Source organism: Hippichthys cyanospilos, chromosome 10 (genome assembly GCF_059441005.1).
Source record: "Hippichthys cyanospilos isolate Australia breed blue-spotted pipefish chromosome 10, RoL_Hcya_1.0, whole genome shotgun sequence".
Lineage (NCBI taxonomy): Eukaryota > Metazoa > Chordata > Actinopteri > Syngnathiformes > Syngnathidae > Hippichthys > Hippichthys cyanospilos.
In genome coordinates, this window is record NC_142378.1 from 7,133,508 (window position 1) to 7,156,972 (window position 23,465).

General features: G+C 41.1%; 2 protein-coding genes across 5 annotated transcripts in view; one reads left to right on the forward strand and one right to left on the reverse strand.

Annotated features, from left to right (window-relative positions):
* Window positions 1–23,465, reverse strand: part of faah (fatty acid amide hydrolase) — a 58,307-nt gene that overhangs the window by 19,605 nt on the left and 15,237 nt on the right. For 3 of the 4 annotated variants that reach the window (XR_015867032.1, XR_015867033.1, XR_015867031.1), the window contains exon 16: window positions 9,099–9,268. The gene's annotated coding sequence lies outside the window, so the exon portion shown is untranslated. Of the gene's footprint in view, window positions 1–9,098; window positions 9,269–13,114; window positions 13,220–23,465 lie in introns of those variants that run through there. The other variant, XM_088426251.1, reaches the window with a different exon arrangement.
* Window positions 13,761–21,725, forward strand: LOC148416901 (diencephalon/mesencephalon homeobox protein 1-B-like). Its single transcript, XM_088426252.1, has 5 exons — window positions 13,761–13,929; window positions 16,013–16,169; window positions 16,261–16,439; window positions 17,649–18,066; window positions 19,233–21,725. Exons 2-5 carry the CDS (start codon window positions 16,016–16,018, stop codon window positions 19,631–19,633), a joined length of 1,152 nt encoding a protein of 383 aa, XP_088282378.1. The 5' UTR covers window positions 13,761–13,929; window positions 16,013–16,015; the 3' UTR covers window positions 19,634–21,725.

Sequence of the window (23,465 nt, forward strand, 5' to 3'; positions counted from 1 at the left end):
CAAAACTACAAAATAAATAAAATAAAGTAAAACCATGTTAATGTTTGTTTTACCCTTGACAGCCCTAATATATATATATATATATATATATATATATATATATATATATATATATATATATATATATATAGTTTGTGTGCCCTGTGATTGGCTGTGTCCCATACCTACTGCCCCAAGTCAGCTGGGATAGGCACCAGCAAGCCTGCAACCTTGTGAGGATAAGCGGCTATAGAAAATGGATGGATGGATATATATTAGAATCAATGATTTAACTGAAAGACCAGCAAATGATGAAATTCTCGCCGATCACTGATGTTGCCGACCCAATCTGCGTCAAGCCTGTTATCCATCTACGGATCCGTCCGCCTACTGCGAAACTGCCACCTCAAGCACTCTTGAGGATACTTGGCCCGAGCCCACGTTCAGAAAATCTGCATGGCCCGGCCCCTCCCTCCCACCCACCCAGTCTCAAACGCAACCGGGACCGGGGAGGCTGCGCTCGGCCGGCCATCTTAAAGGCGGGCGTCTTTAATTCAGCCAACTTTGAAGTGGCACTCCGGCAAATGCACTCAATCAATTATAAATGAAATAATCTCCTTATGATATTAGAGATTTTTCCAGTCTAAGAAATAGCGGGAGATTAGGGCACCCAAATCAGTTTTAGCGGTATCTAAAGTGACAGCAGCAGAATCATTGGAAGGAGCGGCGAGGAACTTAAAATGATTATGTAGATCTGTGTCAAACTGGCGAATGTTTCCGCAAATCCCTCCGCTGGATCGACCGCGACGAGGGAAACAGATTATTCCCGGCCTTATTTAAAGGGTTGCACTTCTTAAGCGGGGGAAACATTCATATATATTTACACTTATATTTACACCTCGCCGCACCGCCATCTTTCTGCCTCCAGGGTCAACGAGTTACGCGTGCCTCCCTATTGTGCTGCGACTCAAGCTGTTGTTCGCTCATTCGACGGACGAACGGTATGTGCGCGTGCGGTGCAAGATTAAAACACTGACTTCTTTTCATGTGTTGCCTTTTGATTGATGCGGGTACCAGTCAAACGTGTGGAAACAGTCGCTTCATATATTGGGAATATGAGGGACCAAATACATTCTTGTGTTTATATATTTTAACCCTTGTGTGGTATTTTAACCATTTTTGGGTCATTTTCGGACGCATCTTTCTGGCAGTATTTTAGCAGTATTTGAACTTTGACATGTTGTCACCATCTGGGTGAAATTTCAGCTCCCTAACACCTTCTTTCAATGGCTTCTCTTTAATGTGAAATTCCTTTTGTGTAAAGATCAAAGGATTTGATACAATTCTGCTCAAGTGTTATACCGACGATGCAAATTTAATAAAGAAAGACAAACGCAAGGCCAAAAACGCACATTAAAGCAATGATGCAACTTTAATGAAACTAAATGTTGGGTCTGTCCCTTTTTCATTGACTTTGTAGTATTGATTTAATGTGGGCTGCGTAAAAATCCAAAAATCCATCCTTCCATCTTTTTTCTACAGGTAATTTTTTACACTGCCTATCCGAGCCGTTTTTGGGCGGGACACCCTAACCAGCCAATTGCGGGGCACACAGGGACAAACATCCATTCACGCACAAAGTGTCCATCACACCTAGCATGCATGTTTTCTGGAGCGCGAGAAAGCCGGAGTGCCCGGAGATAACCAACACAGGCACGGGGAGAACATGCAAACTCCACACAGGAAGGCCGGAGTGAACTCTCTGAACTTTGAGACGGCTTTGCGAAGCACTCTTTTACCGTACCCTAAGGAAAAATCGTAACCTCGCAGAAAATCTCACAAAATGAGGTCAAACTCAATTTTTCATTTAAGTACTGCAAAAAAACCCAGGCGGTTGTGTCTGCCCCTTTTCCACACAATTTGGGTTATTTTTGACCAAACTAACCACTTGTAGTGTGTCTGACTTCTGGTGCATTCACACGATGTCGTGTTTTACAGAGTGCACAAATGGCGTGACGTTTGGATGTGCTTTCTACTGGTGGTTTCTTTTTATGCTCTCAGATCATTACTCACAGAGGCGGAAATTATGACCCAGCGCACATTTCTACCACGCTGGGGCTCATTCATCTTTGATTACACCTTTCAGATGATATAAATTAGGCCTATCCCACACTGTTAGCTTGATGGATTACAGGGGCCCATAGGAAACGCACTGATCAATATCATGGATTAGCCTCATGAGTTTCCAGGCTATGCCATCACCCTTGTCGGGTTTGTTTGCGCGGCGCTCTTCGTCACTAATAAAGACCTCGGAATGTCGCCGTTTGAACTTTGCGGTATAACGTCGCTTAACTTTCATTTAAGTGATGCCGTTTAAAGACAATTGGCCTCTGCAAAACCTAAACAGTGGTCATTTAACTGAAGTGAAGTGAAGGTTAGTGGCCTCAGCTTGCCGGTTCGTCTTGAGAGTGAGCATGAAAAATCTCTGCCGGAATACAAGATATGGAAATGACTTAAAATAGGCTGCGTCAAAAGAAAATGGCCGACTTCCTGTACAATTTCACGGAAGGGTCTTTGAGACTTTTTGGAGCAACCTTCTTTTTTAGACATCTCTCCAGTTTACTGTTGGTAATCACTGGGAATCACTGAATACATTTGGAGCATCTTGTTTTTGGTATTTTATCTTTACTTTTTTTTTTTTTTTTTAAAGGGGGGTGACTCTTGTGGGGTATTTTGTCCAATCCTGTCATCTTTATGTCAAATGCATTTCCCATTAAAGGTAAAGCATTGAAAGAAGACGCTAGGGAGCTGAAATTTCACCCAGATGGTGACAACATGTCAAAGTTCAACATGGCCCGACCACTTAGATATCACGCAACAAAAGTGTGTCATCCCTTGGCTAAAATACTGCCAAAAAGATGTCAGAAAATGAACCAAAAATGGTCAAAATAACACATAAGGGATAAAATCAAGAGGCCTCTGAGAACGCCAGTTGCTCATCGCTGATTTACAAAGTTGCTGACTGGACAGAAATTAATTTAATTAACTAATCGGCACCTTTGAAAAAACATAAAAAATAAATAAAAAGACCATGTTTAGGATATAAAATCTAGTGTGTGTGACAGGAACCGCACTCAAGCATTTATCAGGCTTAATGAAAAGCACAAAGGGGCCAAATGAACACGCTTTTAAAAATCAATCTCACCAATTACTGTCCATCTCTGTGTCACGCTTGCTTCGGCATACATTAAAAAAAGAATAGGAGGGAGAAAAAAAAGGGGGGGGGGGGGGGGCAGATGCTGAAGAGGAGGTGAGTGACAACTTCATGTTTGGGTAATTATCACCACTCCTGCTACGTCGTGAGGGGCCTCTTAACAGCCTCATTGTTGGTGTTAAACACTTTGGGCTACTTGATTGATGAATGAAAAGAGAACATGGACACACACACCTCTCGTGGGACTGTGTGAAAGTGTGTATGTGTGTGTGTGCTACCCCCGCCAGCTGGGCAACCTAAACACAACACACACGGCTGGATTGGATTGTGAGGACTATACCACAGGGGGGTGGCTATCAATACATTATTCATAACCATCTGACGGGACGGAGCGGCTCACACACACAAACACACACACACACACACAATGTGAATTCGGCCACTTTATCATATCATTGACGGCTGTGAGTGAGAAGTCCCCGCGCGTCTTTTTACTGCACTGTCATCAGCTTCCATGACACTCCCCTGTGTGCTCTCGCTCATTCATAGTCATGACCTAAATGGACTAATAATAGCAAGTCTATTATGTCCATATGGATCTCGGTTGCTTATTCAAATCAAAACCAACGCAGCTTTTATTGCTTTAGAATGTCTTCTGACAAGGTGCGTTATTTTGGTAACTTAGGCAAGCCAGCAAAATAAGAAATGATCATCTACTCTGTATAGTAGTGCTATAAAAGCAAATCTTGAACGAATTTAATGTCAAATTTGTCTGCACACAGACAGCAAGCTGGTCTACAGTCACATCAGCCAATGAATAAGTCAGTGATGGTTGAAAATTGAAGGACTTGAAACTTGCAAATGAATTGTCCAAAAACGGTCAAAGTAATCAACAATTAGATGTAATAAATATAACGAATTAATTCAATGAATTCGTCACTTTAAATACTGAAGATTTGAAAATTAGCTACATCGTGGAACTGAGATTTTGCAAAAGTTGCAGAATGCTTTCTACATACAAATGAGCATTTATATCGATGGTCTCATATTTAGCTATTTTTAGAAGTAAAAAGTTAATATCCAGCCATTTTCTCAACCGCTGGGCCCATCCCAGCTGTCTTTGGGCAGTAATTTGCGGAAATGTGGGAGGAAAACAGAGTTCCCAAAGAAAACCCACTTAGGCACAGGGAGAACATACAAACTTCACACAGAAAAACTGGAGCCAGAATTGAACCCACAAAATCTTCACCGCGCCATCCCAAATTTGTTTTGTTTTTTGTTCAGCATCAGCATTCATTATTTTTCATTATTCATTATTAAGAATATTTTCCACAGGATTTTTAATAAATAAATCAAACCTTTAAATCAATGTTTCTTGGGTCATATATTATGCAAAAATAATAATTCCAAAAATAACAATAACTAGAAAACACTCATGATCCTCGTTCTATTGAATCTATGAATCTAAACTGTCGCTGCCTCTTTGTGTCGTATGTGATTTTGACTCATTTTGCTCAATCGAAAACGGTCCAGAACGGTGATTGTGGACAGCCGGTCAGAAAAGAGTTAATTGCAGACATCACGCACACAGCACCCAGCGGGCCCGGCCCACGCTGCGGATTTAAGGTGGCATTCTCAGTTTACAGCCCAGCAGGCGGCTAAGTACAACTCATTAGCAGTATACAAACACCGTAAATACACGTCTCCACCGGCTGTCTCGGGTCCGGCATCTCCTCAATGCAACCACTGTGAGCCGGAAGGATTATTAGCGTACTTTTTGCCGCAAATTACTTTAGGTACTAAACTACTAAGGGAATTAGAACTGATTTGACTGACTTGAATTAATAAATGGATTGATTACTTTAGTTAAGATATACCTAAAGTAAATGATTACCTGAGTTCTCAGTAGACATTTTAGACCCTCCTAATAAGTACTTCATTAGCTAAAGTATTTGTTTACTTCAGTACTTAACTACATAAAAAAAGGTTACTTTGGGACTTAATTCATTTAGTAGCCACCATTTCCAAACAATCCTTTAGCCAAACACTGTGGAAAAAATGGAAAAATATACAAATAAGTACCTGGACTGTTACAAAATGTCAAAATATGTCTTGGGGATGAAATGAGTTAAACCCAAAATGTATTTTTCCCACAAGTCGTAACATGACATTCTGATGAATATTTGTTTGTGGAAAATGAATGAAGCAGCAAAATCCACATTATTTAGGACAGCTAAGGGAGCAGCCATTTTGCCACTTGCCACAGATGATTCGTGATTGGACGTTACCTGAGCCCGAGTAACTATGATGTCATTTTCCGTTGAACGCCGTGGCAAAATAGCTACCATCTAAGATTGATAAAAACAGGTGAATTTTGCAGGGGGTGCGAGGTGATGCCACGGGGGGCACGGATGACCCCGGGAAAAGCCTTTTTTTTTTTTTTCTAGTTTCAGGCACTTTGATGAACGCATTTTTTTTCGGTTTTAGACTAAGCTGTAATTGCTTTGTTTCTTTTGTTAAAAAGGGTGCAGGTTCAGGCATACTTAAAAATATTTTTTTAGCACGTCGGGTGGTGGGGGGTGCGAAAAAAATGTCTTTCCTGGGAGGGCTTGACAAAATATAACTGCGAAGCACTGGTGTAATATAACTTGTATTACCGATAAGTGTCTCTATGCACACTAAATATTAACAGTGCAACTAGATATCATCCAGTCCCCAAAAAATGATGTGGCAGATGTATGTTGGAAGTATTAGTACTCATATACATCAATTTCTAATCTACTGCAGCTTCTTTGTGTCATTTTGCACTATAGAAATGAACACGATGACTAGAAATAATCCATAAAGATTAAGACATGTTTACCAATAAAATATTGCTCCCATCTAATCTTACACGCCCGCAAGGCCCAGTTTCGACCATCCGACACCTTCAGTTTTGTTTCGCATGTTTTCCCCTTGCAGGCCGCGACCGTTTGCTCAGTGGCTTAATGCCGGATGCGGCTCGTCTTTGGAGGTCAGCCAAAGCCTTTCTAAGAAGGCTTTTTGCGGAACACGGCCTAAAACCAGATTATAAAGCAACAATAAAAACAATCCCTTATGCTCATTTCACAAAACAACACCGTAGAGTCATAAAGCTTACAAAAGATGCGCGTATCTGCATGCTAACTTAAACGTATCAGCGGCCATTATGGCGATGAAGGCCCTAGAGAGAAGACGGCGCTTAAGCTGCACAGATGAGCCTCAATTCTCTAAAAAGTCGGAATCCACATGACCCGCAGATGCTTTAGCGCAGATTTGACAACAAAAGACAGATGTCGAGAGGTACCTCGCGCTATCGCGCCGCCCGTCCCTTTGAATGGCGTAAAGACTCGGAGCTGTTTCTAAGTGCTCCCAAATCAGATAAAAACAGACGGAGAAAACCCAACTTCTCCGTGTAAGAGCGCGCCGCTTTGTGCGGCTCATGTGGACCAGAGAGGATTACTCTTGGATGGGAGCCTGGCTTTGGGAGGACTATGAAGACGGGAATATGGACTTTATGGGATAACCGCAGTCAAATAGTGGATGGGAGCTATTGTGTGCGCCGGGAACGTTGTTCTTCGACGGCGATGCTCCACGGTTTCCACGCAAATTCAGGATGTGTTGCCGTGGCGGCTGGCCTATTGGGGCATGCGTATTCCCTTGAAAAAATCAAATCATAAAAGAGACGATAAAACAGTAATCTTTCCCCGTTTATCAATGTGGCAGGACAATCAGTTGCATAAATCAGGTTAATACACGGCCTTCAACCCTATTGGACAGTTGTAAGAAATTCATATTACGGCAAAAAACAATCAGGAGAAAAAAAAAGAGTGGCGATCATTACTTTAAACATTTAATGAGAAGGTATGTCCAAACCTTTGGCCTGCACTGTATTTGAAAATGGAAAATGTTTAATATATCATATGAATCAATGAGGGCCTCACATATATTTGAGGTAGCCTGTAAGTCATTTACAATAGCTTGAATTTTTAAAGGTGTGTTTTCCAGTAGAGGTAACTGTAGGAGGCATTCATTTATTTATTTGAAACTGTTATTATTGCAAATCCATTCATATAATTACAGGAGAAGATGATTTCAAATGGTAGTATGCAAAGTGTCATATTTTGTAAATATACCACTGAAATCTGTTTGAAATAATTCAAATAATGGTGGCGGTTTTGGGGGGGGGTACAAAGTTCCTCTCCAGGTTCATTCAAAAGCTGTCCGAGAGTAGTGATATTGTCTGCAAATAAAACATGAGTGAATGTTCTAGAAACAATGCAAATGTCATTATTACTGCGTACAATGTGAATAACTTAGGGCCTATCACGGACCCTTGAGGTACGCCATAGGTCACTTGTAATAGCTCGGACTTTTACCTGTAGTCTTTGAAAATCCATTCATGTAATTTCGAGGAAGGTATCGATCCTAAATGGTTATTTACAAAAGTCATATTTTGTGATATGTAATTGAAATCAGTTTGAAATTTCCGGTGCGAGTGACGCATGGACTCTATTCACATCTGACTCTGCTGTAGGTTTGGGAGCCCCCATCCCATGGGTGACAGTTAATTACTCCCAGATAAATCCATTGGCAATTTCTCCAGTTGCACCGTCAGCCCCCCGCACTTCCCCACTAGACCACTTCCTCCTTTTTGCTCCGTCTAAGCTCATGTAATGAATCACTAATCACTCATTCCCTCATGAGCATCCCCAGTCTGTTATCTCTTAATTACCCCCTTCCAGGGGGTAACGGGGCACCGTGCGAGGAGGCGGGGCCGGCCGAGACGAAAAATAGCATTCCAGCAAAGTCCGTCTGTACCCGCGTTGTATATTAAATTTTCAAATCCAGAACTTTCAAGTCTCGTGAGGAGAGTGTGGCGTACGTAGCGGCGGCTAGTAAATTACCGTCGTCACCTGAGAGCCTCCGAGCGATGCTCGTTTATGGACTTGGAGACCCGGAACAAAGCAAGGGACCCAAATGGTTCTCCGGTGGAGCATTTAGAAAATGGAGTGCCCGACTCGGTCATTCGCCCGCCGCCGCGCTTGGGATGGGGACGGCCGAGACGCAAATTGGAATCGGCGGTGAAAGGAGGTCACGAGGATTTGTCCGCCGTACGCGCCGCGAAACGGCGCGCGTTGACGTACGCGGGAGGTCGGCTCAGACAAAGGCCGGCGCGTTCGCGAGCTGGTAGAAGCAGACTTAGGGTTTGTCGCTGCCATTCAGCGTCTTTTGGGGGAATTCCCGCGCATGGAATCGCCTCAATTCTTCCTGACCCGAGAGCTTTCTTGAAGGTCACGGTCAAGAAAAGAGACATTCGCCTTCTCTCTCTCTCTCTCTCTCTCTCTCTCTCCCCCGAGCCAAAGTTCAAGATCTCCTAGTCGACATCATCGGCGCGAACCCAGAACGACTTCCAAATGTGACAGGTGCCCCCTCGCAGGTCCCCTTACGCTTCTGGAATTTAATCTGGCTAATTTCAACATATCCCGCCGGGGATCTTAAAGCTCAATTTGAGAATAAAGAGAGACCCTGAATGGCCCTTTTTTGGAATCCCGGTGTCCATTTTGTGTCAATCCCTTGGTGAAAGCCTGTCAAAAATGGTTAGCTTCTCCAGAGAAACTACTTCTTTGCATCTCAGCCCCCGCTCCTGCCCTGCGTCTGCACAATTTCTTTCTCTCCTCTTGTTTCTGGCCTTTTGTTTAGATAAAGCGAGGGATTAGGAAAGATTTTCTCCCGTAAAGTAGTGGTTTGATGGGCTTTTATCCCACCATGTTGCTAAAGCTGTGTAGCCCCGGGATTAGGGCCCGACAATAGGAACCCTTGTGCTGGGCCGCAGCCCGAGGGGCACAAGCAAAGCGCGGCTCTGAGAAAGAGGGAGGAAACAAACCTGCCAACCTCGATATGTCAACGTCTGCGAGAGGGAGCGAGAGGGAGAGCGGCCTCGGGTTTTGCCTCTGCGGGATCAGGCCGGCCGGGATAACGAGTGAGGAAAACTTGTCGTCGCGCACGTGGGACGGGTCTTCAGGATGTTCCGGAGCGCATTTGCATGTTCGATACCTGTACAAAAAAATAATAATTAATTGGACGGATGGATGGCTTACTGAAAAAAGTTGTGTGATCCAGCAGGTCAAGGGTGCTAAACTTTCAATAATCCACAAGATATTTTTTCCCCGTTTTGCGTAGGGGCTATCACGATTCCAAAATCGATTAAATGTTTAAAAATGTGTAAGTATATTTGGATTCATAGTAAAAAGTTGATTAAAAAAAATATATTTTACACTATCAAAACAATTAGGTTAAAGACAACCCAGTATATAAACAAGACTGGCGCAATATTTGCGTCAGTCTGACATAATTTAATGGCTTCTTTCAGAGAAAACAACAAAAAATTGGGTTGTTTTGTACACCAAGAATTGGATTTTTTAAGTTTGTCATTTTTTAGCCCATAATTGTTTTGTTTTGTTTTTCAAACTCAACTGTGTCTGCATGTTTCAATCATCGGCCCAAAAAAAAATGGGTTCTCTTGACCCAGGTCGCAATCCTTTTTGACCTATAATTTTTCACCCAACAGTTTTTTTTTTTGGTACATTCTTTAAAACCATATGAGTCAAAAATGGACCAATGCTTGATTTGACACTTCAATGGTTGTTTGACATAAAATGATCAACAGTTTTGGTTGGTTTGTCAACAGCGACTCAAGTTTTTCTTTCAGTTTTTTTGTTTTTGTTTTTTGTTTTGTTTTTTGTTTTTTACTGCAAAACAACCCAGAAAGTTGGCTAAAGTTGCCCCAAGTAAAAAATGGGCAGACACAATACTGGGGTTAATTTCACCTAACCTTCTGGGTTGCTTTACACAAAAGAACCAATTTTTTTTTTAGATTTTCTCCTCTTGTTTTATGCAAACCAACTTAGAAAGTTGGGTCAAATTGACCCAATATTGTCTCAATCGCACACTTTAAGTTTATGACTATTCTAATGGACAGCTGTGTCAAAAATGACCAAATTTCAGTGAAAAATAAAAGACTTCCCTGTTTCTCCTTTTGATTGCTCTGCCAAAAATAACCCAATTTTGGCCAAAATTTGGACCAACCTGCGACTTGGTTCATTCGACCCAACGTTTCGGGTTGTTTTGTACAAAACCAAGACAATGCTAAAGAAACAACTAACCAACCTTGGCATCAAGTCGATCCACTTTTTGACCAAAATTAAATGTTTTTAAACCCTTTGCCGCAATCTTCGGCTCCACGACAACACGTGGAACCCACCGCAGGCCAGCCAGCGAGTTTGAGGGCTAATTGCAAGTCCGAGGACGTCTAATGGCAGCTGGCATTGCTACTCCAGTCACAGGAGTCCCTTGGAAGCGCTCCATTCCGAGCCATACATCAAAATGATTAATTTCAGCCAAATGAGCGCGCGTGCGGGCTAACCTTGACGGCGAGCACGCGCAAGCCACGCCGGCTAATATATTCATGAAGTTCAAGAAAGCTTAATGATACAAGTTAATGGGCTCTGAAGGCTGAAGGCGTCAACTTTCTCCTCGACTTGACGCACAAGGCTATACAGTGGCCACTGGAGGAAGCAAATGACAAACACGCCGGCGTTATAAAACCTGATTAAAATCCCAACGAGGTTCATAAATCGCCTGGGCTGAGCCGCCTCGAGTCCTGATGCAGGGATAAAGTTTGCAGGCGGGAAGAGGATGATGGAGAGGAAAGGCGATGAGTTAGATCTGGAGAGGAGCTTAAAAGTGGGGGTTTGAATGCGGGCCCGGCGCCGAGAACAATGAAAGCGCCCGGGAAATCCACGGAAATCTCAGATGAATTCGAGGTTTAGGAAAGTTAGCAGTCTGAAGGTGAGCACAATGAACGGCCGCGTTTGCAAAAGGAGAGCGAAAACTTCCACCGCTGCAGAAGGGAAGAAAATGTTCGAAAGCCAATGAGTTGCAACTTTGAATAAATCAATCACCAGAGGAAAACTGACTCTTTTTCTTCGACCGAAATCTCATTTTATGTGTGGATTGAGAAATGTTTGTAGGTATACACACACAACTGCACATCTACAGCTTCCTATTGCGTTATATTTACACACTCTGGCTCAAAAATGCCCAGACATTTTTAAAAAATGGCCATTTTTGGCCTTGTTTTGCACAAAACAACCTATAAAATTGAGTGAAAGGGGCCCAGGTTGTGGGCTCATCCAATTATTGACCAAAATTGGGATATTTCAGGGGTGTAGGATATTTTATATTCATATCATCCTGAGACTTAGCATATCTATGCACGTCCACTCTATAAACTACACCAACAGTAGAGTCCAAAAAAAACCCAATTATGAGTCAAAAAAAAAAAAAGCGGCCAATATGATACACCTATTGTGTTACTTAAACCAAAATAACCTATTTTGAGGATTGTTTCATGTGAAACAAACTGAAACCTTAGGTCAAATTGACCCAGTTTTGGCCTGTCCTTTTTAAAAAACAAAACAAAAACTATTGGGTTAGTTTTGACCCAACTGTATTTAGAGTGTAGTAGAGTTCTAAGGAGAGGACATCATCCTGGTCTGTCCAATGACATCTCATCTGTTTGGGTACAAAGCAATTAACTTTACTGTCTTGCTGATACAAAATGGACACAACAGTGGACACAAATCAATAGGCATAATATTTGCATATTTCACAGAATAATTTACACAATTATTTGTATTTTTTCTGTCTTTCTCTGTATCTATCTATCTATCTATCTATCTATCTATCTATCTATCTATCTATCTATCTATCTATCTATCTAGTTAGCTAGCAAGCTAGCTAGCATAAAAAATATATATTTTTGTTAAAACGTGATCAACAAAGCTGGATCAAATTGGGCTTTTAAACAACTTTTTTTGGGAGAGGGAACATTTTTAACCAATTCATTTGCATAATAAATGAGTGCAGTGATATTGAAATCAAATTTGATGCATTAAAAAGGACAATCAAGCTTTCTATACTTCAATTTTTTTATTTTGAATAGCACCCCTTTTGATTAAGGTTCAACCTATCTTTAAAGATTGCAGACAAAACATTAGTATCACCCTTTAACTGGTGTGCATGGGTAGTGATTTAAAAAAAAAGTTTTATTAAATTTCTATTAATTCTAAAACGAGGGTAAAAAATATGTGTTTAGGATTTTTCTATTTAAATACACGTGTTTTTTTCTCATAAATTGATTTTTTTTTTTTAAACGACGTGATCTCCACTATAAAAATCGCATGCATAATCTCATTATGTATTATTGTACGGGATAGCAAATGATCCAATGACGTTTAAAGTGATATTTGAGGCGATTCCTTTCTGTTTTAATTGCTTTGTAATTTTTTTTGACCACATGCAGTGGCCTTATTTCTATTGGCTCACAAAGTTAATCCGATTGTCATTTTCTCTTAGGGCCAAGTGTACTTTGGGCTTTGTGGGGAACACAAATTCAATATGGAAAAAACAATTTCACTTGTTTTGTTTTTATTACTAAAAATAAATAAAAAATAAATAAGGGCTAGATAGTGATAACCATCTGTTGTATGGAGGGGGGCTTATGGAGGAATATAAGAAAATAATGTAAATTGGCTATTTTTCTTTCCCACGCTGCATGGCTGCGAATGTGTCAAATATCTCCAATGAAGTTTAGCATAGCCTCCCTGTCTCTCACTTTGCACTTCAGAAAATATGCAAGCTTTACTTACATTAAAAGGCTACTTCGTCTTCTTCTTTTCGCTGCCCTTAAATCCAAAACCTAAACGCTTTTTTCCTCACGGAGAAGAAATCTTTTGAGGGGAAACCTTGAAGAGGAGCGGGGCATTATTGTTTTAATCCTCTTACCAGCAGTCATTTGAAGACATTTTTTTTAGGGAGGGTCTGAGTGAGATGGCGTCTTGTCTACCAAATCCCGAACCCCAAAATAAATCCCTCGGGGGGCCGACCGGGAGATGGTGCAAGCAGGAGCCCCGTATAGCCTGAGTTTCCAGATCGGGTGACTTTCTGACAAACAGGCAAAAAAAAAAGCTTAATTAATTCAAGCATTTAAAGCTCTTTTGTGTCCGTAATAACCGTTACGAAAATTATTTTTTTTTTATATCACAAAATTGCTAACCCACTACAAAAACGTGTTTGTGCACAAATACTTGATCAAACACAAATATATATTTAAAAAAAACGTAAACACAATATACACACGTGATTTTTAATTGTAGGCATGAAAGTGCTGATGCTAAAGTTTTACATGTATACACGTACTTATTTTAATACATTTAAAACTAAATATGACTGCATTTCAATGTTGACAAAAATAACACCGATTAAAAGTAAGCGTTTTTTAATTAAAAATACGACAAATATTAAGGATGCGTGTTGTCAGGAAAGTACCGCTGCTAAACTTAAGTGGTGGAATTGGGCGGGGCCGCTAGTAGTAGCAAAGCGACGTGATTGGCCAAAACTGTAGCTACGTCACCGCGCCCACTGCACTTTTAAAAGGGCCGAAGGATGGACGCCACAAGCATCTTCTCCACTTTTCAAGAACCAAGCGGGATGTTTGCAGGATACGCACAAACAAAGTCAAACGGGAAACATTGAAATGCTATTTTTAAACCACGTAGCGAAAATATGAGGATTTTTGGCGAAACTATCTAAGAGGACGATAATCGTTGCGGGTGGAGATATTTTACTTTCAAAAGAACATAACCAGGCAGGAGGTAAGTGGGGGAAAGACTGATTTTTTTTTTTTTTTTTTTTAGTGACAAAACTCAAGTTTAAATTGTATGGTTCCTATTTTGCTCAAGTAAGGAAAATGTTTCTATTTGTAACCGTGAAATATGTTCGGCTTTCAGTAAATTGATTTTCTATTTTTTACGTGTGTAATCTTCTCACATTTTCTAATGTGAAAGAGAAATGCCGTGAAAATAGATTATAAAATATGATTGCCTAAAAAAACGACTTTTTGCTTTTTAAATTGTTATCTTGGCACATTTCTATTTGATTATGATCGTGTGCACTTTTTTTATGTATTACACGCGGTGTTTTTCTTCGTGTAAATTTTCCAGTTTGCATCATAATGTTTTCACTATACAACTGCACGCCTGGAGCCAAACGCGATGTCATTCATAAATCCACGGTCATTAGCATAATGAGGGTTAAATCACAGCCCGGAGCCAAATGTCCCGAAAAAAAAAAAAAAAACTACACAAGAAGTGAATTATGCTGATTCTGATTCGCTTCTTAAACGGTGCAATATACACGAATACCGCCTCGGGGTGATGGAGGCAAAAGAAAGCGAATTGATATTATTTTAAATGTGATAAACACACACAATTGACGCGTGCACACGTGCATGCTGCACGGTCGACCTTTCGAGTGTCAGCCGAATGATAAATTAATAGGCCGGTCCAGTTCAAACCTATTTGCACCAACATTAGACAGGCGTCCACGGGGACTCCACGCAAACGTGTCAGTCAGCCTGCAGGCGTTTCCAACACAACGCGAAGCCAGAAGGGAGGACAAAACGGGCTAAACTGTCACGCGGCGAAGAAAAGTATTTATTCTGTCCGGTCATTAGTAAACCATAGCCGTCGTCGTCTTTAAAAAGACAAAAATATATAAATTAAGAAGTAAGATGATCTGAAACGAAACAAAGAAAAATTGTCACTGTTAGAATGGATTTTTAAAAATTGGATATAAGAAAGAACACACAGTAAAAACGGGAAAAAATCACTTGTTCAGAAGTGCCAATTTTTTCCTATACTGTATTTGTATGATTAGGACTAAGCACTATTGCATAATTTGAAGATGACACGATGCATCAATCATCAAGATGTTTCCCCAAAACGTAACTGCACCTGTTCTAATAAATAAAAATTAAATTGTAACTTTTTTTTGTGAAGAAATTCGGGTGAAATCGCTATGAAATATATTTTTTGTTAAAGACACTTACACACACACACACACACACACACACACACACACACATATATATATACATATACAAACACACGCACACACTGTACATGTGTGTGTGCGTGTGTGTGTTTATATATACATAATGTGTGTCCAAATAGATTTAGTCAAACTCTGGGTGAATGCATCATTACTTTAAAATATACAACTAAAGGCAGCATTATTATTTATCATAACGTGAGAAAAATATTTTTAATGGTTTAGTGTATACAGTGGTCTGAAAAATATCAAAGTGTGGTAGTAGTATGATTACCTGTTTGTGCACAACACAATTTTTTAAGCTATATATTACAACAATAAAAATTAGACGTTTTGCTTTAAATCTTATTGTTATGGACAAATTATAATTTGGTGATGCTAATTAAATGTGGAAAATGCACCAAGCCCGCACACACACACACACTCACAGTACACCCACAGTTGTTGACCTGTTGCCATTTAAATAACTGATGCAACATCAAACTCATGCGAGAAAAATAACAAATAATAATTATTACTCCAATTCGATAGAGTATTTTTTTTAAATTTTTGATTATGATTCATCAAAAAAAAAAAACCATCTTTCACAATGCTGTGCACAATATAGTGCAGTCATTTTTGTTGCACACTACCCAGAAAACACACATAAAATTACTACAAATATATCTATGGCATCTATCTATGCCAGCAACATATAGCGACACACAAAACTTTGAAATGCTCTTCCACTGCATTGCAGGAGATGAAAGTCGCTTGGACCCGTGCCTTGAAATTTTTCAAATGTAAATGATAAAAAATGCAAGCACTGCAATTAGTGGCGTAACACTAACTTGATGCTCTCTCCAGGTCATGCAGCACTACGGGGTAAACGGCTACTCCCTGCACGCCATGAACTCCCTCAGCGCCATGTATAACCTCCACCAGCAGGCGGCGCAACAGGCCCAGCACGCCCCCGACTACCGACCCTCCGTGCATGCCCTCACCCTGGCCGAAAGGCTGGCTGGTAAGTGTCACGGGGCGTCGCCGCGGCGGAGGCGACCTGAATTAAACGTGCCGCTACCTTGTTTTCCCTTTCAACGGCTGCACATTTCAAGACATCATCCTGGAGGCCCGCTACGGCTCCCAGCACCGAAAGCAGCGACGCAGCAGGACGGCCTTCACCGCCCAGCAGCTGGAAGCTCTGGAAAAGACCTTCCAGAAAACTCACTACCCGGATGTGGTCATGCGGGAGCGGCTGGCCATGTGCACCAATCTGCCTGAGGCCCGAGTACAGGTAAAATCATCTTGAACAGATTTTTTATTTTTTTTTTGCCAACATTTCTACGTCTACAAATATAATAAAAACTTTGCGATAATCGTGAGCAGACTTTTTCGAGATACGAACCGGCATCGGGATAAGTTTTTCTTTTTTGCGTTACATGAGAACTGATTTTTGAGAGACAAGCGCTGTATAGTGGCCGTGACCTCATCTGACCTCACAAAAAAGTAGCAGTTGGGTAGTTTGTTTTACACAAAAGGCCTTAAACAAAGCTTCCAGTCGGAGTTTAGGGACAAACTAAACATACTTCGAAAAAAAACGGATCACATAAAATGTTTAAAACAACATAACAACTGATACACCAATAACATTTTTTAGCTTAATGCAATACGGAAATGATCAGAGATGGGCTAGCAGCTATCATAGGCTAGCATCGGATATTTTAACGCTAAGTGCTTGAAACTGCAGATATGACAACAAAACTCACAGGCATATATTCTTTATCCTCTGTGAAGAATAACTGAGATCACTGCTGAAAAGTTGATGTCCCCGCTATCTCCATTTGTTCTTATTATTCTGTCCCCAGGTGGCCAAGACTGCTATTTGCTCAAAAAAATGCACTGAACTCAATCCTATCTCTCCTTTCAGAACAAGAACAAGAGCAAATTGTAGTAAGCGGACACATTTTTAAAACAGTTACAAAAATTGGACCATGTCACAGAAAATAAATGATCTATAGTCACCACGGTGTGTTGTTGAATAGAACTTGCCGTAAATAGTTTATCTTTGCATAAAGTTCTTCAGTACATAAACCAATTTATTAGTGGGATTAGCACTAAATTGTATTTTATTTTGCACTCTCTCTTCTGTTTATTTTCCACTAGCTTTGTAATTTTTTCATAATTTTTAAATGCCGTGGGCCACTGAAAAATGGATGACAAGTCGCAAATGGTCCACGGGCCGTAGATTGGACACCCTTGTAACAATGACAACGACAATTCAACTCAAATCAGGCACATGAGAAAGAGCAGCACAATATTCACGAAGTGAACGGAAAAAATGTGGCCAAATCTTTCATTCATTACTTGCTATTAAATTGGATGATCAAATTTTTTTTTTCAAACATAAAATGCAAGGCTGACCCCAGAAATAAACCCCCAAACTCAGATTTGTGGCCTAGAAGCGGTTGTGAAACGTGACAAAAATGCACCAAATTTCCTTCAGGTGTGGTTCAAGAACCGTCGGGCCAAGTTTCGCAAGAAGCAGCGCAGCCTGCAGAAAGAGCAGCTCCAGAAGCAGAAGGAGGCTTCGGGAGCCGCCGAGGCCTCGGCCGAGGACACCAAGGCCGAGCCCACGCCCCCCGCCGACGCCCGAGTTACCCCGCCTCCCCCTTCTTCCGCCTCATCCTGCCACTCCGAGTCGGACAGGCCGGCGGCGGCGGCGAGGTCTCACGAGCCCGGCGAGACGAGCGTGGAGGTGAACGTCACCTCCCCCGAGCCGTCGGACGGCGAGTCGGCGGCGGAGGACAACGCGGACGCCGAGGACAGAGTGAGGGGGAGGAACAGGGAGGAGGCGCAAGGGCACGGGGAGAAGCAGCCCGCCGGCGGATCGCCGTCCTACAAGCAACTCAGCCCGACATCAGGTAGGATTACTTTATTCTGGCTTCTGCTGCAGGAACGACGAAAGATTAGCACATTAAGCTAAATTTAGGACTTGGGACTTCCTTCAGGAAACCAAACACAAGATTTGACTTGATATTCATGTGATACAACTTGTCACTGATGGTCTCTAGTGGTAAAATTTTCCATGTGTGTGGGTTTTTTTTTTTTGTTTTGTGGTCTGACGAGCCAAAAGTTACAGGTCATGGTTTGAATTTAAAAAGGTTGGTGAGAAAAACACTAAACTTAAAATGCAATATGGTGGCTTATTTTCTTCAGTTGGAGCAAGGTCTTAAGGTGGGGGGGAAGTATAAACGGTTCCGAAAAGCAGCTCGTGTTTGCGCAAAAAAGAAAAAAAAAAAGAAAAACCCTACAAGGAAAGCCGAATCAGAATGGCAGCCGATGTGCGCTGATTTTAATTAACTATCAATTTGAATGTGATGTGTTCATTTTGAAGATATACGTGTACTCAATTATGAGTTTGGCAGCCATTTTGTTTAGGATCATTTTTCAATTTGGAAATGATCCTTCAAGAAGTCAAGAAAATTCTCTTCACAACTGGTTTCTATGACCCTCTAAAAGTCCAAACACTGCAATCTGATTTTTGTATTTGTGCAATATCAACCTGGATGATATACACCCCTGGGGCGGCCATTTTGCCACTTTTAATTTGGTCATGTGATCACAAGCTGAAGTTTGATGGGTCATTTGTTATCAGAACAACGTTTTTGTCGACAGCAAGTGGCAAAATAAAATGACGAATTAATCAAATTCACTGGATTTACTGTCCATAAAGTCGATATGTTGAACATAATTATATATTTGTAAAGGGATAATGCACATGAATCACCTAACATAAACATATTGTAAAGAAAATACTTCGACAAAACTTCATATTTTGCCCAATCCTTCAATCTTTACATTTAAGGCATTTCACATCACCGGTGAAGCATTGAAAGAAGACACTAGGGAGCTGAAATTTCACCCAGATGGTCCCACTAGTGATCACACTACCAGGAATGTCCCACCCTGTGGTTAAAATAGCGCAAGTGGCATATGGAAGGAAAACTGTTCCTGTAGTTTCCGGCCATGAAAAAAAAAAAAAAAGTACGATTTTGTCAAGTAACAAAATCCTCTTCCCGTGTGCCAGACTCCCCCCTGAGCTCCCCCGCCCTGCCGTCCTCCAGCAACATGCCCGGCGGCCCGTCCCAGAGCAACTCGTACGCGTCGTCGCCTCTCAGCCTCTTCCGACTGCAGGAGCAGTTCCGCCAGCACATGGCGGCCACCAACAACCTGGTGCACTACCCGTCCTTCGACATGAGCGCGCCGTCCTCGCTGCCCTACTTGGGCATGAACGTCAACATGCCGTCCCCCTTGGGCACGCTGCCCTGCCAGTCTTACTACCAGCAGATGTGGAACGGGCCGCTGCTGCCGGGGGCCTCGGCCGGCCTTCCGGGAAGCCTCAATAGCAAGACCACCAGCATCGAGAACCTCCGGCTCAGGGCCAAGCAGCATGCGGCCTCGCTGGGATTGGACACGCTCCCCAACTGAAGGCGCTACCGCCCTCCCATCCGGGCCCGGGGACTTTGGCTGGACCCGCGGCTTCCCCGGTTCAGTCTCTCGCCCGCGCTCAAAAACTTCAAATGGCTTTCGGGGGCCGACTCCATTTGAACTGGCCGACTCCCTGCTTTTTAAAGGCTTCCGTCATGAGCATGTGTCCGTCGGGAGACAATGAAAAGAAATGAATTTGCGGTACAGTGAACCCCCACCCCCACCCCCACCCCTTGTCGTGGGGGTAACGGTTGAGCCACTCGTAGCTACCTCCACAAATGTAATTGTTTATATATTCCACAAGAGGATGACAAACCACCCTTCAATATACTTATTTGGCACTAAGATTATTCAGAATAGAATAGGATTAAAAATAGGATAAAAAAAATCCCCGAAAAGGCAAATTTGCAAAATCTGAACCAGGACTAAGCAAGGGTTCACTGTATTGTGAATTAAATATTATTTTATAAGCCAGAATCATGCATGTAAACATGACACTGAAGCAAGGCTTACATTTGCCAATGAATTAGCATTCAATGGAAAAACTGTGAGAAATGCCAATCAGTTTGATCAGTATAATCCCTCAAAATTGATCTAATTGTTTCCTTTGATTTTTTTTTTTTAACTAAAGCTTAAAAAAACATTTAGCAGCATCCTGGATGCCGTTAATCCCTGTGCAGTATTTTGAGTACTTTTCTCCATAATTTTTGCAGTATTTTAGCAAAGGGATGACACACTACTGGTAGTGTGAAAACTAAGTGGCCGAGCCATGTTGACATTTGACCTGCTGTCACTATCTAGGTGAAATTTCAGCTCCCTGCTGTTTTCTTTCCTTGACGTGAAATGCCTTTTATGTAAAAATCAGAGAGGTGGAGAAAATACTGCACACGGGTTACACTAACTGTAAAGAATATATTTTAAGGGCTCCCCCAACTGACGTGAATCGAAAATTGTGAAAAAAAATGACAGTACGGTAAATTCGCAAAATCCAAACCAAGTCTAAGCAGGGGTTCACTGTAGTCTGTAAATGAAATACTATCTTCTAAGCTCGAACCGTGCATGTAAACATCACACTTAAGCAAGGCTTACAGGTGGACCATTGCCTATAAATTAGCTTTCAACAAATAAACACGGTAGGAATACAAATTGATCACCCCCCCAAAAATGCTTGGCATCATTTAGAATGGCTTTAAGGTAACAGAATGAACTTTTGATTGCTCAATTGAAGTGGAAATTGTGAAGAAAAAAACAGACAGTACTGGTAAAAGAAAAAAAGCACCATAAGTAATTGTTAGCTAATATTAAAACTTTACACTGATCCCAACATATTTCTATCATTTCAAACTAATTTAATAACACTACCCTTAAAACCGCACGTACATGTGACAGACTCCCAGTAACGACACAGGCTAAACTTTACTACTCAACACACGAAGCTTGTCTCTCAGTTGGGATGTACCACTTCATTACATCATTACAAAAATACTCATTTCCTATTTAGATTGAGCTGTGGCACTTTCTTGTGGCATTTCCAAAAGAATGCAAAAATCACAAACTCTTCTTTTTTTTTTTAACTTTAAACATCTTCAAACGAAACACCTAGAAGACAGTCAAATAAAATCTGAAGGAGGGGTTCTTTAAAATGTGACCTCTCGTGTAAATTCATGTGAATCACGAATGGACAAGGCGATTACTGTACACAACTGAAAATGTCAAGCAACGAATTGACAAAAGGCTAACATAAACAAAAATCACCCGCATTGTGTTATGCTTGAAATAAGCATTGTCTGATCAATAAGTCAAACTGAAAAAAAAAACAACTACAAAAATTGCATCAATGTAAGCGCAATGTGCCAAGTGTCCAAACTGGTCCACCCAAATGAGACGCCAGAAAAGCAAGTGACGACAAAAGACGGTCAAAATTCTACAACGCGAAAACCAAACCAATGGCAGGATTCAAGCACGAACGGGCCGAGTGTATGTATATTATCTCTGTAGATTTAAGATGTGTATTATCTTTAAATCGTTAACAAAAAAGTGAGTAATTTATCTGTGAAATGTAAAGAAATAAATCAAGCCTGACAGACGAAAAGTTGCTTGCCTCTTTTCCTTTCTCAAAAATCAATGTGATAAGCTATCGCGGGGGTGTCAAACTCATTTTTATCATTTTATGGATGTTTCTGTCAGAGGCTGTGAAGTCACATAAATTTTGAGTGGGTTCATCACACACTTACCAAGTTATGAAATGTTGAAGATAATTTGCAAGTTTGGTATTTTAGCCAGAAACTTGAAGTCAAATCAGCATTTCCCGGGCCGCAATAAATGATGTGGCGGGCCGGATCTGGCCCCCGGGCCTTGACTTTGACACCGGTAGAGCCTATAGTGTGAGAAAATAGTCATTAAAAAATAAATCACGACTTAATTTTTAGTGATTCATTTTTTGTGGCGGGAGAAAATGTAATATAGGGTTTAAGTTTTAGGGTGAAAAAGACATTGACAGATTATTAGTGTTTCTTAAATAGTGCGACGGGGGGGTCGGGGGGGGGGGGGGCTGGAAAAGGCTTTGTTTTTGTCTTGTGTCATGTGAAGTTTAATTGCAAAATTCAGTACAATTTTTTTATAGATAATCTTATTTATGGTCAGCTTGGCAAATGGGGGGGCAATAAATGAAATTATTTCCTGGGGGGGGGGGGGGCTTTGCAAAATATAACTGAGAAGCACTGGTTTATTAACAAAAGTATTTCAGATTTGTATTTTTTTATTATAAAAATAAAAACTTTTCTTCCCAAAAAAGACGCTTAGGGGACCAACAAAATTTGCAATTATAGTTTTGATAACACAAATGTGTATTATTCATTTTCTGAGTGATTGCATTTTTTTTTAAAATAAGAAAAATCTTAATTTTGTAATTATTTGAGCAGTTTTTTGACCTTCCTCAAAAAAAAAAAAAAAATTGAAAATTTGCTGTTACAATTACCAACTTGTAGTACACACAGCATGCAGTTTGCCTCCATCACACGACCCGTAAATAATTGCGACACACGGACGTGCCTGGCAAGTTTCACGACGTGGCGCACGGGGGGGAACCTGCCGCTTGTTCTGCCTCCGCGGGAGAGCTAATCCTGAATGAAGCGGGGGTGTCACACCCACCCATACCCCCCCCCCCCCCCCACACACACACACACACACACACACACACACATCCACCCTGTCAGCTGAGGTTTGGCTGCAGCGAAACCGAACGCTTTTGCCATAAGAAGATTACCTCGGGTCGGGATATCGATGGATTAAGTAAGAATGGAAGGAGATAAAATAGGAGGGAAAGGGTTCATGCAGTCAGCAAAGTTCACACACCTGTTTTTTTTTCCTTCTTCTTCTTCTAACCTGACTACAAAAAAAAAACGGAAGATATTCCCTGCTGACCTACATTTACAAAATCATTTCTGTTCCACGAAACATTAATTGAACCACAATTGTCCATTTTTTTATTTTGTGGCATTTCTCTTGGTTTAATTGTTTAGTATGCGTATTTTTATTTTTTTTGCCAATCAGATTTCAGCCTCAGTGTTGCCATGTTAATGTAATCTGCCTGGGGCCTTCAGAATCAGCATTGCTGGCAGATGTAAAAACTACACATCAAATTTCAGTCTGTCCTCTGATTGATTGGTCAAAGCAAGTCAAAATTGAAAAAAAATGTCAGTGGCGATTTTAAGACACGCACAAGTGTGGAACTCCCATTGTGGAGAAAATATTTTTCAAAGGAAAAGTGCAAGGGAAAAATGCTGTACATTCGAACGTATTGTTGGTTCATGCGTTCCTAATAAAATTACGA

Coding starts and splice junctions, on each gene's coding strand:
- LOC148416901 (XM_088426252.1), top strand. CDS start 16,016: ATGCAGCACTACGGGGTAAACGGCTACTCCCTGCACGCCATGAACTCC. Junction 16,170..16,260: donor CCTGGCCGAAAGGCTGGCTG/GTAAGTGTCACG, acceptor GCACATTTCAAG/ACATCATCCTGGAGGCCCGC. Junction 16,440..17,648: donor TGCCTGAGGCCCGAGTACAG/GTAAAATCATCT, acceptor AATTTCCTTCAG/GTGTGGTTCAAGAACCGTCG.